Genomic DNA, 16914 nt, shown 5'->3' with positions numbered 1-16914 from the left:
CAACACCTAATATAAAAGGCTAAGAGGCAATTTGTTCTCTTACAACTTAGCTTGATTCGGGCCTTAAAACATTGCTTCTGTTGTTTATTGTGATAATCAGGCAGCCATAGCTATTGCGAACAATCTTGTGCTACACGAGTGAACAAAACTTCTCGAACTTGATTGCTACTTTGTGTCTTTGTCCACAAAGTGTTCATTTGAGCTCAATCCTTACTGAATGTGTAGCTTCTCATGAATAAACTTCAGACATTACGACATTAAACCTGTCATGCAACAAACTGCGTGAGAGCTAGTTATACCCTGTGTGTGGATATAAGGAGATGCATTATGTAGTGGCTTGAATGACACCTTCGAAGCAAATAAGAATATCTCCGACATACAATTCTATTCTTTCTCTTCCTTTGAACCTTACTGCATTCGTGTAAGTAATTAACTCATCAATTATCTTCAATCATTCTTTTCTTGGAAGCTTTGATAGAAATTAAGAACAATGACAGTAGTTTTTCCTATATATAGACAAATTCCTACTGAATAATCATCAAAATCTGTTTAGAGGCATCAATTATACTGTTTTTATGAGAATACAATTTTCTGCTTTGTCACTCCAACAAAGGAGGCCTAATTCTTACAGCTGTTACAGGGTGAGACATCTATTATAAGACTGTTAATCGAAAATTCATGAACTATAACATGAGAGTAATGTAATTTACGGTCTCCTACTAATATCTCCCTGCAGATTGCTATACCAATCAGTTTCTATAGTGTTACACTTAATCTGCCAAAACCATGGGAAGAATGAAATGGAAAAAAAGCCGAAAAAAAAAAATATACAAGATGCTCCAAATTTACAATGTTCACAGATCAGATTTTCTTGGAAAACCCTCCCAAATCAAAGGTTTATGAGTAGTCTCAGAGGAAAGCTGCTCAAAAGTCCAAAGAATATGGCTGCCGGTGTTAATCGAACAACAAAACTGTGGCTTCATATCTCTGAATCTTTTTGCAAAAGAATGGACAAATGACATGTCTAAGGTCCATGAACGCTGCTACCCTCCCATTCAAGATAATAATATAGGACCGTCCTCAGAAGCAGTCCTTGAATTCTGATTATGTATTGTCATCTGCACATCCCGTGAAAATTGGGTCCGCTTCTTTGCATAGGGTGCTTCCCTAGCTGTGCAGATAGAATATGATCCGAAGAAATCATTATAATTACATAACAGCATATGCTAATAAACTCAAAATGAAAATTATGTCCCCATATATATACGTAAATACTGAAGAACTTAAAAGAGAGAGATATGTCGGTTATTATTGCTACACTTTGCTGCTTCATTTAGAGCTTTACCATAAAATGGTCCTCTCAATTGCTTCTTATTAAACTGTGATATACACTGCAAATCTCCTGAGTACTAAAAGACGAGGCATATCATATAGCATGCAGCTAACAGTCTTAACATCAAATATTCCTACAACGTATAAGTTTTCTTACCAGCCAGTCTCTGAGCCCTGAGAATGTTTTGCCGTCTTTTCCACCAAATGATTGAGCAGCCAACAATTAAAAGCAATGCTAAGAACACAGCAATGGCAATGCCAACTTTAGCACCCAGAGAAAGATGAGGCCCACATGTACGCAGGCCTGGTATGCCACAAAGTCCTGCGTTATCAGTAAAACTGCAGAAACCAATTTAGTTAATCTTGCAGCATACAAGGGGTAACAAAGAATGATTTGTGTTAATCAGTAAAATGATTTAACAAACTTACTTGAAGCTAGCTCTGTGTAACAATCTTCCACTAAGTGCAGCAGGAACTCTTCCGTACAGCTTGTTTCCATTGAGATTTCTGCATTATGACAACTTTCTATTATTATAGTCAACGACAATTAAATTCCTATGGCAACCACAGAGTTTTGTCTTACAGTATTTGCAGTGAATGTAATTGTCCCAAAGTCTCTGGAATAGAGCCATTCAGAAAGTTATAAGAAAGATCCCTGCCAGAAGTGCTAAATGTATCAATACAGATATCCACTTGACAATTTCAAAGTATAAACGATCGACAAGATGACTAAATTTATGATTTATACATTTCAAAACATTATATGTCCAGAGAAGGGATTCAACTAGATAAAACAGCAGTGTCTTGTCCTTTTTCTATCTGTTTGTCACTCTACTGCTAATTCCTTAAATTTGCTGGGAAAATTATCCGGTTTAATCTCCTGTTTCCTTTATATTTCTAAGCCAAGATAAAGATCAATGTCTATGGACATTCTGCTTAATAGTCCAATGGTCTCAATCCCACCATGAAAGAGCTTTGTTTCATAATTTCTGTCATAATTTGCCAAGAGCAAGCATACAATCAAAAGCTCATAGACTCAGTATATAAGTGTTGTAACTTTCACAAGATAAGAGGGAAGGTGTGAGGGTGATAGAAAATAAGTAAATTCCCTAGTCCTTTATCTTGATCCTTAAAGAAGCTATGTGTCTATGTGTGCATGTTTCAGAGTTGGTCATAAGTGCGACATCTGTTGAGGCTAAGAAATGTAGCTTATAGTTTAATAACAGCAATAACTACTGCTAATACAGAAATTGTGTTTTAAATTCACATGAGATTCAAACATTTAGAAAAGATTTGACACCTAATTAAAAGTATGCATGTTAGATCCATGGAGAGGCAGATGGATATGAGCAGTACTTCATGCAATAGCAAGTGCTTGATGTAAAGGTCGGTTGCATCAGTAAACTGCTCATTCACCATTTTACATAATACAAAAATCAGTGACGGAAAGTGTTAAGGGTGAGGATAGTGAAAAGAGTACAACAGAACAGACCATTATCTGATATCAAGGGAAGGAAATTTTTTTATGCAAAAATGAGTTGAAGTACTAACAGCACACACTTACAAAATCTCCAAGGTTGTAATGGTCCCCAAGGATGGAGGGATAGTCCCGCGAATACTGTTTCCACTAAGGTTACTGCCAACACAATAAAGCACAATTAAAAAAAATGGATTAGTGTGCTTTTTGATGAATTTGTTTTGGATGAACTATGTAAAAAATGCACAAGGTAGGAGGGAAGTTATAAAGTTACAAAAGACGTAACATATTGAATACAACAACTCATATTTACATCAAAATGAGGTGATCCATCAATTGTCAGCCAGAAGAACACCGATATATTGTAGATACCAGCAACTTACATGCTCTGCAAATGACTCAACTTTGATACATCTCGAGGGAGGAAACCATGCAAACCCTGATTGTCAAGACCACTGAGGATGCAAAAAGAAACTTCATTACCAAAAGGAAAAAGTAATATCATCAATATGTTCATATGATCATGCCTACTGCAGATTAATTAATTTACAAAAATAAATAAAATTCTAAGGCTTCTTAAAACCATATGCACACGACCACCCAATTACCCACATGCCATGCACAGACCTACAAATAAGGGCACATGCACATGGAATCGCACATAAGCATACATACGGAGTTGATAATAACAACCCTAAAGGTGGGTTGGCAAGATTATAAGTTGTTGGATGGATCTTGCTTAGCCAACCAATTAAACTAATGACATTTTGTTACTTCCAGTAAAGGAGATAAAATATTCTAACACCCACAGGCTACCTTCTTGCAACCATTAGGTACACCTTGCTACTGCCAGATGAAATCTTCAATCCACCTCCAGAATATACCAGGAGGAATATGTACGAATAAAGATAGTTGGTTATATGGGTTTTCATCATTTATGTGATTCTGATATGAACCTTAATCTCACCCTTTATGTGATTCTCATATGACCCAAAGCCTATTAAGGAATCCTAAAAATCAATCATAAATCAAATTTTAAACTAAGTCGTGCCATTTGAATTTCTTTGTTCTAACAAACATTAACATTACATCCTGTAGGCAAACTAAAATTAATGGGACACATAGCAACTGAATATCAGAATATGGCGAGGGACAAAATATAGAGCTCAAGAAGTCAAGAAAGAAATTTTCTTTTGATACTAGCAATCGATCTCGTTGGCTAGTTTACACAACTAAGAAGATTCCAAGAAATTGATGTGCATGGAGAGTTATAAACCATGTTTTATGATTGCTTATCCCTTCTGGTAAGTAGGCTTAACGAGTCAATCAACAATGATGTCATGAAATGTTAAGCCACACTTGCTTTTGTGTACAGAAAGACACTTTGAGATACAAAGTCATATCAATTAAAGATACCTGCATCTCCACCATGATTTCTTTCATTTATGATTCACTGTGAATCTTATTTCTTAGGAGATACATTAGGATATCATGAATTTGTTTGATGGTTGTAATAATGATGACATCCAAATTTCTTGTAGATTCATAAAGAACAATTCTGTTTGGTTTTGGGAATAATTAGATCAACTGGAATAATAATTGCTATTACTTTGTTTGTTTAGTACAAAAGAGTTCATAAAGAAAAATTCGAGATCTATATTAAGAAATGGTATAATGACCTAAACAAAACCTACTAGTTTGTTTAGTACAAAAGAGTTCCTACATTGTGGCCTTCAGATTCTTATAGGAATACAAAATTGGGTATTTTGCAAGCTGTATATAAAGGTTTCCTATAATATGATACCAGCATAACATTTTGAAAACTTTGTTTAGTACAAAAGAGTTCCTACATTGTGGCCTTTAGATTCTAATAGGAATACAAAATTAGGTATTTTGCAAGCTGTATATAAAGAGTTCCTATGATACCAGCATAACATTTCGAAAAACTAAAATACACAAATACTAGCTCTGTGACTCAGAGACAAATATTTGTGACGGAAACAAACATATTGAGGCTTGGAGAAGTTGATTCAATCGATTGGTAAATTATGATCAACCTAGACATAAATAAAAAAATAAAAAAAAAGTACTTAACTGGAAGGATAGCCCTGGTACACTGCCAAAGTCAGTTCATGGAGATAAGAACACAAAGAATAGATGTATAGTTTATGGAGGATGAACCTCAAAAACGGTTGTGTGTGCTTCGACTGCATTTAATACTATACAATTGCATTACTAATCTCCCAAATGAAATCATTACATAGCAAAATCAATTCAGCTAAAATGTGAGGCTAGAAAACAAACATTTTTGCAGAATATAAATCCTAACCAGGATTGAAACTTACAGTCCGTCAATGTACCATCTTTTATTAGCACCATCGAAACGACAGTCTGCTCCATTCCACGGATGTTGCCGGGGGACACATGGATCACCATTCCACCCAAGACGATGAGGAAGTTGAAGCGCCTTTTTTAGCGATTGTAAAGCACTAACTAAAGGAAATAGAAAGGAGCAGTTAATAGATGTCTACATGATTACATTTGTCTTAACCAAAAAACAATATTAGCAGATATATGGAAAAAAAAATGATGTTAATGCTTTCAGTGAATGCCGAAAAAGATACATATTAGTTATTTAGTTTAGCTCCTCATACACATAAATGCGTTAGTAAAGAAGGAAAGGCCACATTAAGTGTCTGTCTATTCGAGGTTAAATAAATTCCTTTTTTTTTTTTTCTAAAGAAAAAAAAAGCTCTTTCCCTCTCAGTAATACTCATATTAAATTTTCAGTAACAGTGAAGGCTATGGACCTTGCAATCTTGTATGTAAAATATTTAGAAATACATGGTGGCTAAACAGAATTTTGCCACATGTTTAGGGTACAATTAATCACTAAGCTCAGTTAGAGAGACTAATCTTGATTAATAAACCTTTTTTTTTCAGTAAACAAAGAAATTAAACTTGTGTAGGAATTCTTTAGAATACTCATTTTGTATCTGATAAAGCATAGAAGAGTATTGAAAAGGCCATTTCAATCATTTTTTTGTTGAGTTAATTCCATCAGTAAGAAGTGCTATATGAGAACATCACCTACCATAATGCCAGAAAGAATAAAAATAAAACATACTAGTAATTAGGGCAAGGTCAAAATCTTGAGAAGAGAAGCCAAATGACACAGTGAGGTATGTACCTTCACCAGATGAAGTTTTTGCCTCAGCTGTAAGAACCAGGAAGATTTCAATGGCACTGATTATTGCATGGCTTCCATTGATGGGCTTCAAATTGATAGTCAAAGTCCGACCATCGATTGCAACAGTTGTATTCAATACTAAAGCTGTTTTAACATCCCCACTCATGCTAACGACATCTACGGCTTTAAATACAATATCACCATTTATCAGAATATCAAAGACCCTTTGTCCTGCCTTGGTGATGGAAGGATCAATCTCGGCAAAATGTAACCAAATGGAGTAGTTACTGTTAGGTTCCACATCCATTGAATAAGTTAACGCAGGCTCAACATCAGTGCTAACTAAAGCTGATTGGTAAAGACCTTGTGGATAAAAGTTTGGAGCAATTGAACTTTTCTTGATAGGACTTTCAACAGAAATAGGCTTGTCAGAACTTTCGCCAAAAGTTGTCAGTGAATTAAAAAACCTATCCCCACCCCACGGGTCACCTCCATAATCTTCACCAAACTTTGGCCTCCCCTGCCCACTGCTAAACCTCTTTACAGTTTTTAGAATTGTTCCTTTGCCAAATAGTGGGCCAAAATTGTACGCATTATCATTAACCTGTTGAATTTCAATAGAAAGAATTGCTGGATTACCGTGACCTGTGCTGTGGAAGCAAAGAGATACAGTACCATCAGTTAAAAAGACAATGGTTTCTGTGAACACATGCTCATCATCTTCATTACTCCATCCAGCGCCCAAAGAATCCACCAGAGTTCCCTCTACAGAGATATCAAATAGAGGCTCGTTGTCAAAGTTTGGATCGTCTACCAGACCATAAAATATCCTCACAAGATAATGCCCAGAGGGCACGCGATTAATGTTGTAACAGTTTTCTGGACCCTCAGATAAAGGGAAATAGCGAAGGGTGGATAGTGGAGGGGTAATATAACTAGGCCGTGTAGCATTGGCAGGTATTCCTCCTGTATATGCAAAATCTTTGTACCATAATGTATTTGTTGGTGGAGAGCGGATGTCCTTCCTTGATCCACAGCTTATCCTTAGAGCATATGGCCCTGACATTCAAAATAATGTTCCAATATAACATTAAAGAGCAAGCAAGGAAATGTCCTAATTTATCCTTCAAGACCCATGCAGCTCTTCGAATAAATTCAAGGTTAACCAAAGCACACCCCACTTAATTCCATCTTACCTAAAAACATGCTATTAGTTTATTCATGATAAGTGAAGTTGGAAGTCCACATTTAAAATGCCACAGACTCCATCACTAACACACCACTTCAAGAACCTATCAATAAGTTCATCTGATTCCATCAATAAGTTCGCCCAAAAAGAAATGCTTAATAATTGGCAAGAGGCAGTTTGCTTCATCAAGAGTAAGTGATCAATAACAACAGTAATTACCGAATACGAGGCAAATTGCTTTGCACCTTGCACATAGTTGCAATAGGCGATTAAATGGGAGGAACACGGCACAAAAGCAACTAAATGAGCTACTATAATTTTACAATTTTGCCAAAAATTTTAAATTATTAGAAAAAGTCCACACTCTCAAGTCTCAATTAAGAAAAAACAGAACAAATATACAAACAACCAAATTGAAAGCATCCACAAAAATGCACAAATCAAGCACCAGAAAAATTCCAACTTTCCAATGAAAACCAATGTGCCCTTTACTAACTACACCAAAATTTGGTCAATTCAGCTAAAACCAATGAAACTAGACAAGTTTTTAGATCTACGCAACTCTTAAACTGAAGTCAAACTAAACCCATCAAGCAAATTAAGTGAATTTTACTCAATCAAACCCAAAATTCAAAAAACACCCATAAAAAATAGACAAAAAATTAGAATCTTGCATGTAATAAATCAACAAAAAAACTGCAAAAAAATAAAAAATAAAAAAAAAATTCAAACTTTAACTTACTAAACTTATACCAATTTAAAAAAGGTAAAGTATGAAGAAAAAGTTTTTACCTTTTGCTTTAGCTTGAGATATAGAGCAAGTAGAAAGGAAGATGAGCAGCAGAAGCAGCAGAATAAGGCGGCTAATAAGCATTGTGAAGAAGCATCAAATGCCTAACAATTCTTTCTTTCTCTACTATTTCTTGTAAATCTTCATTACCCACATTTCCAAATCTCGAAATTTGTGCAAAATTTTCTGGGTTTTATCCTTCTGAATTGAATGATTGAAGATTTGAATGAGGAAAGTGTTGGGTTTGGAGTTTGGACGTGGATGCCGGTATAAAGAGAGGAGAGTAGAATTTAGAGTTATTTTAATCTTTACTTTGAGTGGAGGAAGTCAAGGATTTATGACATAATTTGGTTTTATGTCCGAATTTCTTTTGACCCGTGAATGAAAGTGACTGGCAATGTGCTAAGTTTTCATTTAATTACGGCGGTTCTTCGTTGGAGGTCCCTATTCCCATTTATGGGGTTATTCATTGGTGGGATGCTAGGGTGGGAATGGAAGTTGAGTTCGGATGTGGACTTTAGAACATCTTTATTGGTGAACCAAAATAAATGGTTCATGGGTCACTATCACCATTTCTCTCTCATCCACATCAACCCAACAAACCATTTACAATATTCACTCTTAACAATGAACACTAAACAATGGTTCATCATCAATACTCCCTACCCCACCTTATTTTATTTTTGTAAATATAATTTTTTTTGTTTCATAATTATAATTTATTAACCCGATGTCAATGTAATTAATTGACGTATTTAATATTTTAATCGTGATTACTAATTAAGAAATTATCGCATTTTTTTATCAGCTTTTTAAAAAACTAATTCTTGTTATTAATATTTTTTAAACAACAACGCAGCTAATTTTAATTAACAAAAAAAAAAGAGGTACAAATCGTGATTACAGTTCTACAACTATAATCTAGTACATTTTATTTAAAAAAAAAAAAACAACTACACATCGTTTTGTAAGATGTCCTTAGGGATAACCATTTGTTGTAAACCTAGTTGCCTAAGTTTTCGTTGTTACCAAATTTATTCCATATATGTTCGACCAAGTCGTTTTTTAGCTGCAAATGAGTCTGTTGATCCTCAATCTCTGTTCTACGAGACAAGTATAAGCCGATATCCACAATACGATCAGTACGGTACTCGGTAGTGTCCTCATTAGCGTTGCCTCCAGCATTCATAAACTCATTGGTATTAACGTTATTTTGATACGTCTCTCGTTCATCTTCAACGATCATATTATGTATTATGATGCAGGCGAGCATGATATTGTGGAGTATGTCGGTATCCCACGCCAAAGACGGCTTTTTAATAATGGAAAAACGAGCTTGAAGGATCATATTTTGACCCAAATTTTTTTTTCTTCTTTCTATTTGTTTTGGGGTTGGTATTAGCATCCATAATTATAATTTATATCTGGAAAAAATAAAAATTTAATAATAATAATAATAACGACAATAATAATAAAAATAATAATAATAACGATAATAATAATAAAGGAAATAATAATAATAACGATAATAATAATAAAAATGATAATAATAACGATGATAATAATAATAATAATAATAATAATATTAATAATAATAATATTGGTAATTAATCCTGGGCACCGTGCCGTGCCGGGCCGCCGCGGGCCGTGCCTGGCGGGCCACGGGCTGGTTCGTGCCGTGCCGGTCGTGCCGGCGGGCCCAGGATTTCGTGCCGTGCCGTGCCGGCCATTTTCACAGGCCAGCCCACGGCACGGCACGGCCCTCGTGCCTGGCGGGCTCGTGCCGTGCCGGCCACGTGCCGTCCTGCGGGCTGGCCTGCGGGCTGGTGCAGTTTTCAATTTTTTTTTTTTTTTTTTATGACAACATTATAAATTAATAAGTTTATAATGTATATAAGTTATAAAATTATAATTATAAGTTTTATAAGGTAACTTATAAGTTTATAACTTATAAGTTATTAAGTTATGAATTTTATAATATAAGTTGAATATTTATGTTTTATAATTTGTATATTCAATATTTATATTTATATATTTACTTTATACTATTACTTTAAAATTTAATGTTTATGATTTATTAGTAATTGGTATAATTTTATTTTTTTTAATATGAATTTACAAATTGTAACAAAACGGGGAAAAAAAGGCAAATTGGACTTTGGATGTGAATAATGCGTACTTTATATTATTATTACTTGAGTTGAGAAAATTGTACAATGATAACAATGATAAAAATCATACAATGATGGTATTAAACAAAAATTGGAAAATGATAAAATTGATATTTTTAAAATCGTACAATATACAATAATTGTCTATTCTTCTTCTCCTTCTTCTTGCTCGTCTTCGTCTTCGTCTTCGCCTTCGCCTTCAAGGTCATCGGCTAGTTGCATAGATTGGGAACTAGCCGAACCCGAACCGGAAGCGGAGGTTCCTTCTTCGTTGTCGTTGTGGTCGTAAGAACGGTCTTGTGAGCGATTTTCCGCATCCAACCAATCTTTGAAACACACGCACATTTCTAGTGTTTCGGGTTTTAGACTTGTTCTTCTATCGTCTAAAACCCTTCCGGATGCGCTGAAAGCTCGTTCGGAGGCGACGGAGGAAACTTGGATAGCAAGAATGTCTCGTGCCATTGCCGCCAAAGTTGGATGCTTCGAGCTTTGTTGTTTCCACCATGCAAGGAGGTCGAGGCTGTTTATCTCATCGTCGCCCATGCCTTTGGTGAAGTCGTAACTCAGGTACATCTGCAACTCCGAGACGTCGCTTTGCGTTCTCCTGATTGATGAATCACCTGAAAACCTTGAAATCAAGTTAGTAGCTTGTGAAAATAAATGTTTGGCCTTCTTACTTACATTTTTGGATGGTTGGGAAGGCCCTGAGCGAGGAACGGTGCCATATTTGGCTTCATAGACTCTATATAAAGCAAAAAACTGATCCTTCACATTAGTCTTATAGTTTTCTACATCATCGTCAAGAAACATGCATTGAAAGTAAATGTCAACTAACATAAATGTGTTTTCATACTTTTGCCTAGGATCTAATATGGAAGCAAAAATATAAATCAAAGGAATCTCACTATAATATTTACGCCACTTTTTTTCCATTGCTGGAAGATACTGATCATAATCACTTTGATCGCGATGATCAGCGAAAAGTTGGGCGAGTAAGCATGCATTAGAAAGAAAGTTTTGAGCACAAGGATTGTAAACAGTAGAAAAACAATACGTCATGTTATATAATAACTGTAAAAATTGCATATATCTTTCACAGTTTTTCCAATCATCATCATACAAAGCATTTTGTGGAAATTTTTGGTTGTAAAATATTGTTAACGGGCCCTTGTACTCAATTGCCTTTGTTAACATGTCATAGGTGGAATTCCACCTAGTTGGGCAATCGGTTCTAATTTTTATTACCCTTATCTTTTGTTGTTTTAGAAAACTCTTCCATTCTTGGTATCTCATGTTAGAGCTATTAATAGACATAATAGCATCTCTGATTTTGTGGGCCAATTGCCCGAACTCCATCCTGTACACATAAGTTAAGTACATGGCAAACACATCTAGTATGAAGAGCTTCACCGTCTAATAGTACATCGGTTAAGTTTTGTTTGATAAGATTAGCTGTGTATGTCATAGAGGTTGCATTATCAAAAGTCATAGACATCATTTTATCTCGAAGGTTGTATTCGTCTATTGCTTGCATTAAATGGTGAGCAATGTTAATGCCGGTGTGTGGGTATTCCAGCATTTTGAAATGTATTATTCTTTTTTGTAACATCCATTGATCATCTACCCAATGGCAAGTCACACATAAATAGTGATATTTATAACCACTATCCCAAGAATCGGCTGTTAAAGATACTCTACAGTTAAGGTTACTCAATTCGGCTTGTAACCGGACTTTGTACTCTAGGAAATTTTTCATTGCGGCGGAACGAACGGTTTTCCTAGAGATTCTTTTATGTTGGGGTTGTAGTGCTTTGTTAATGTAGGTGTTGAATGCGTCACTTTCCGAGAAAAGAAAAGGTTGTTCGGCGTGTACTATCATTTTTCCTAGTTCATCCCTATCCCTCTCATAGTTGTATGTAAAGCCGTATGGATGGAATTGGGAAATTTTGGGCTGGGTTGGATCACTAGCTGGTTTTGCACAAGCTTTCATGTGTCTAGATAAGTGTCCCGTCCCGTTTTTGGTAACTGCCGTGAATACACTATTACATGTTTTACATTTTGCCCATTGTTCACCATCTTTACTTAGGACAAAATAACGCCATACCTCACTCCTTCGGTTTTTCAAAAGTAGCATCTCAGTTTCGGTTAACCATTCATGATGTGTGTGATGGTTAGTAGTGGGACTAGTGGGAGTGGCAGTAGAACCGGAGGGAATTCGGGTACTTTCTTGGCTACCTTGGCTAGAACAATAGTTTTGTTGATCACCGATATAATTAGGTGGAAATTGGTATGGTGGTAGTGGAAATTGGTTTAGTGGTGGTGCTGGAAATCCCGACGTATTATATGGCTCATAGCCCGAGGGGAAGTAAATGGGGTCATTGGTTTGACTCGTAATTTGGGGGCTCGTTGTATTTGGTGGTTCCCTAGAACTACTACTACGGATAAGTCGGCCTTTCCCCCTAGACCTAGATGATGGGTTGTTCGATGCCATAATTAACAATTAATTTTTTAATAAAAAGTGGTTAACTATAATAATAATAATTAATAACAACAATTTTAACAATAAAAATATCAATAATAATAATTAATAACAACAACTATAACAATAACAATAACAACAAAAATAAATAATAACAACAATTGTAACAATAATAATAATTAATAACAACAATTATAACAACAACAATAACAATTAACAACAATAATAATTAAACAAGATTATTCTAATAATAACAATAAAACAATAATAAATTTAAGATTAGTTTAGATCTTACAACCGTGCTTCAACGCTCCACTAATTACGATTACGAACTTTTTAATTTTTTCCGATATTAGGAAAATAATTAGAGAATTTAAGAGAATAATTAGAGAATTTGAGAAAATAAGGATTATTAGAGATTTAGAGAATATAAGAGATAAGAAGAAGAGATTGTGATTTTGTGATTTGGGAATGAAATGGAGGTGAGTATTTATAGAATTTTTGACAAAAAACTAGCCGTTTTATAGTCGTTGGCCCGCGGGCCGTGCCTACGGGCCGTGCCTGCGGGCTGTGCCTGCGGGCCAGCACGGCGGGCCATGCCCGTGCTCGTGCCGGGCCGTGCCTGGGAATTCTCAACCGTGTCCGTGACACGGCCCGTGGCACGGAAGTTGAACTTCGTGTCGTGCCGTGCTTGACTTCGGGCCGTGCCGGGCTGCGCCGAACGGCGGGCCGTGCCGGGCGGCACGCGGGCCAACCCGGCCCGTGCCCAGGTTTATTGGTAATTATAGAGGGGATTTTTGAAGAGAAAAATATAGTAGAAAGAAATGGATTTTCAAAGTTGAAGAAAGTATAGCAATATTGGTGTCTATTTATAGAGGGGAAAAAAATAGAGCCGTTGGTAATTTTTTTTTTTTTTTATTTGTGTTTTGTAAAATATATCCGTTGCAAAATTACAACGGATTTATTTAAAACAGTGACACGTGTCAAGCAGCGGCTGGGCCAAGTGGCGCGCTGCCAGCCGCTGCTTTCTATTTTTTTTCCTGAAAAAAAATAAAAATGGGTGGGGCCCACAATCCATAAATTCGTCCAAATGCTTGCAGCAGCAATCGATCCCACAACCATTCACTATGAACAATTATAGAGATCACCATTAAGCCACCCATTCACTTGTTCACTCATTGTGAACTATTTTTTTGTTCACCCTTAAGGCTGCCCTTAAGGGCACTAAGGTCGGAGGCTACCCCGATTGATTTTTTTATTGTCGAAATTTTTCAATCTAATGACAAAGTTGTACTTCCTCCATTCCCTAAATAATGCAACGTGGGGATGGAACACGGTTTTTAAGAAAAAGAGAAAGAAATAAAGATAAGGACGCATGTGATGAGAAGAGAGAAAGAAGAAAAACGCGTAAATAGAGAAATATTGCAGTATTTGTAAAACTTCCTAAAGTGGTAATTGTTGCAATATTTGTGGAACAGAGGAAGTAATAAAGATTAATAGTTAGCAAGAATAAAAAACAGTTTTGTAAATATTGGGTTTTACTTTCCTCCTTCCCCCTTCATCGAATCACCTTCATTGAAAACGACCATTTTCACCACCATTTTCGAATTAACAGAAAACTCTTATAAAAAATGATAAAAATATAGTAGGGTATGGTTAATCTCAATCAAAAATGTAAAAATAAAGTAGGATATGGTTAATCTCAAGGGGAAGGGTTTGGCGTCCTCCTCTACGTGAGCTTTGATCTCTCCATTGAAACTCTTCGAATTACAAGTTTGAAGGAGAGAGAATGGAAGATGGCAACAAAGAAGGACACTAGCTAGTGTTACAATTTTACCCCCCAACTTATAGCATGAAAAGACAAACAGAACCACTTAATTGACAAATTTCGTCAAATAAAATAGATCTACTTGTATTTTCTCCTAAGGCTGTGCAAAAAGTCCGAATAATCGAAATCGAATTTGGAAATTTCAAATTATCAACTTTACATAATTATTCCATAATCATAATTAAAGATAGAGTATTAATGGTTGAAATTTTGCATCAATATTATTTTGTTTTGTCACATTTGACAATATTATTTTGGGTATTGGTTTTTTCACTTCAACTATTAATAAGTTACTTGACTACTCAAATATTTGATTATTCGTAGTACTTGGTTATAGAGCATTTTTTTTAAGCTATTGATTATAGAGCATTTTTATTTTTACATTGTCTTATTCATTTTTTCTTTTTCAAAACGTTTAAACAAACATGTAAATTAATATTAACCATTGCCCAACTGGATCAAATCGAAAAATCGATGTCCGACTAAGCATGTATCAAGAGTTTTAGATTCGAGTACGTCAACAAAAGTGCGACATAAAAGTAATTGTTATCCGAATCCCTAACAAATTATTGAACCATCTTTGTAGCGACTTAAATTAAGTTAAGGAATATATATTTAATTTGGTTGATTAATTGCTAGCTTTGAATTTAGTTTGTTAGTTAGTTTAGAGTGTTATATTCAATGAAATTTGGATAGATTTTAGGATAAAATTACTGGTTTAGAGTTTTATTTTCGATAAAATACCAATATTTTATATGTACAAATAAAATTATAATCCTATAAAAAATAAATTATAATTTTCAATAATTATTATCTTAATAATTTATTATTTTTATATCATAATATTTGTGTTAAAGAGTATTTAAAAAAAATCCATTTATGATATACTTTAAAAATTATAACCCACAACTTTATGATCGGTAGTAATATATTTTTACTTAACAAAATGAGGATTTTGAATAAAGTCTAGGAGTACTCAAATTATTAAATGTCAATGGAACTGTAAAATTAAATTACTCATCCGATTATGAACATTTAAAGCAACTAATGTTTCAAACGTGGATAGATTTACACATTAGTAATAATGCCTTTGAGATTATAATTATTCCTTATAATTATTTTATAAGTAGTCAATTAATGTAAGGATTTTTATAAGGATATATATTATGGAGGGAACCCGGGGCATCGCCCGGGGGTACGTACTAGATAAAAATGCTAAGTAAGCGAATTTTGGATAGAATTTTTAAGATAAAAATGTTGTATAGAGTTTTATTATCGATATACTTCTAATATTTCATATATACAAAATTAATCATAACTTTTCATAAATAACTTATAACTCGGTTTGATTTCCATCAAAAAATTTGTTTTAGAAAGTTCTTTAAAATAAGATCCATTTATAATATATATTTAATTTATTTATAAAATAATAGAAAATATAACTTTAGTCAATATAAAAAAAAAATAAAAAAATCAAGTTAATAATATCATAGATATCTATTTACAAACAAAGCTACAAAAGTACACTATTATATAAATAAGCGATATGATATCGTATGTCTAAATATATTGCATTATCAAAAAGGATTATATGATCGTATTTAATATTCAAGCCAAAAATTTCATCCTAAAATTTTATCAACAATCTGGGCATCGCCCGAGCACAAAACTATCAGCCTGGGGAATAGTTGTTGCAATAATTTCCCCTTAAAGTTTTGGCATTTCGGTTTTTTGCCAAATGTCGAGCCACGTAGGCGCGCGACAAATAGATATTATTGTGATTAGATTAGATGCCACGTTAGATTAGATGAGATAGATTTATTTAGGATAAAAAAGTATATATAAAATAATTTATAATTCTTTTGAAAAAATTTATCTTTTTATTGACAATAGAATTTTACTTATAGAGACACACCACATATTATAATCAATATGAATATCCAATTAACAATAGAATTTTACTCCTATACAAATACCACGTAATTATAATTATAAATATGGTCATGTATCATTAATTTTTTTTAAATTAGTCTACCATTGATTTACCGTCAAAGTTTTTGAATCAGGCATTCTTCATATTCTGTTGTAATATTTTTGTGTATGTTTGTAATTTTGTTAATGAAAATAAAGAAGTCAAGAAATACTAAAATTAGGACACAACAGAAACCTTACAATACAAGGGAATCAATGTTAGCAAAGTTTTAGAACTTTACGGATTTTACAAAGCCTCCTTAGCCCATTTACCAACCATATATTACAAATGGTCCAATTAGGCCAATAATATAATCGGTTGTTTTTACGTGTTAAAAAAATAATTACTTTTAAATTTTTATTTATTTTATTATTTTTTTACCGACAATCTCCTCTTTTCACAAAATTATACTCCCTCTATTATTTTAGTGTCCCATTGAAATTTAGCACATATGTCGACATATAACTTTGATAAACAATATCTTAA

General features: G+C 34.2%; 2 protein-coding genes across 3 annotated transcripts; both read right to left on the bottom strand.

Moving 5' to 3' along the window:
* Nucleotides 1-532: 532 nt before the first annotated feature.
* LOC110706944 (putative receptor-like protein kinase At3g46340) lies at nt 533-8406 on the bottom strand. 2 transcript variants are annotated; one of them, XM_021884946.1, is made up of 9 exons: nt 7981-8390; nt 6000-7058; nt 5155-5302; nt 3193-3264; nt 2897-2968; nt 1916-1987; nt 1762-1839; nt 1490-1671; nt 533-1171 (listed from the first exon to the last, which is right to left on the bottom strand). In XM_021884946.1, the coding sequence occupies exons 1-9, from the start codon at nt 8060-8062 to the stop codon at nt 1056-1058; spliced, it is 1881 nt and encodes a 626-aa protein (XP_021740638.1). In that variant the 5' UTR covers nt 8063-8390; the 3' UTR covers nt 533-1055. The 2 variants fall into 2 exon arrangements, with proteins under 2 accessions (XP_021740638.1, XP_021740639.1); XM_021884947.1 differs by lacking the exons at nt 533-1171; nt 1490-1671 and having other exon boundaries at nt 1767-1857; nt 7981-8406.
* A 575-nt stretch (nt 8407-8981) lies between these two features.
* Nucleotides 8982-9326, bottom strand: LOC110706782. The gene has a single exon (XM_021884733.1). It carries the CDS (start codon nt 9324-9326, stop codon nt 8982-8984), a length of 345 nt encoding a protein of 114 aa, XP_021740425.1.
* Between the last annotated feature and the right edge of the window lie 7588 nt (nt 9327-16914).

Source organism: Chenopodium quinoa, unplaced genomic scaffold, assembly GCF_001683475.1.
Source record: "Chenopodium quinoa cultivar QQ74 unplaced genomic scaffold, ASM168347v1, whole genome shotgun sequence".
Lineage (NCBI taxonomy): Eukaryota > Viridiplantae > Streptophyta > Magnoliopsida > Caryophyllales > Amaranthaceae > Chenopodium > Chenopodium quinoa.
This window is presented reverse-complemented; position numbering and strand designations above follow the sequence as displayed.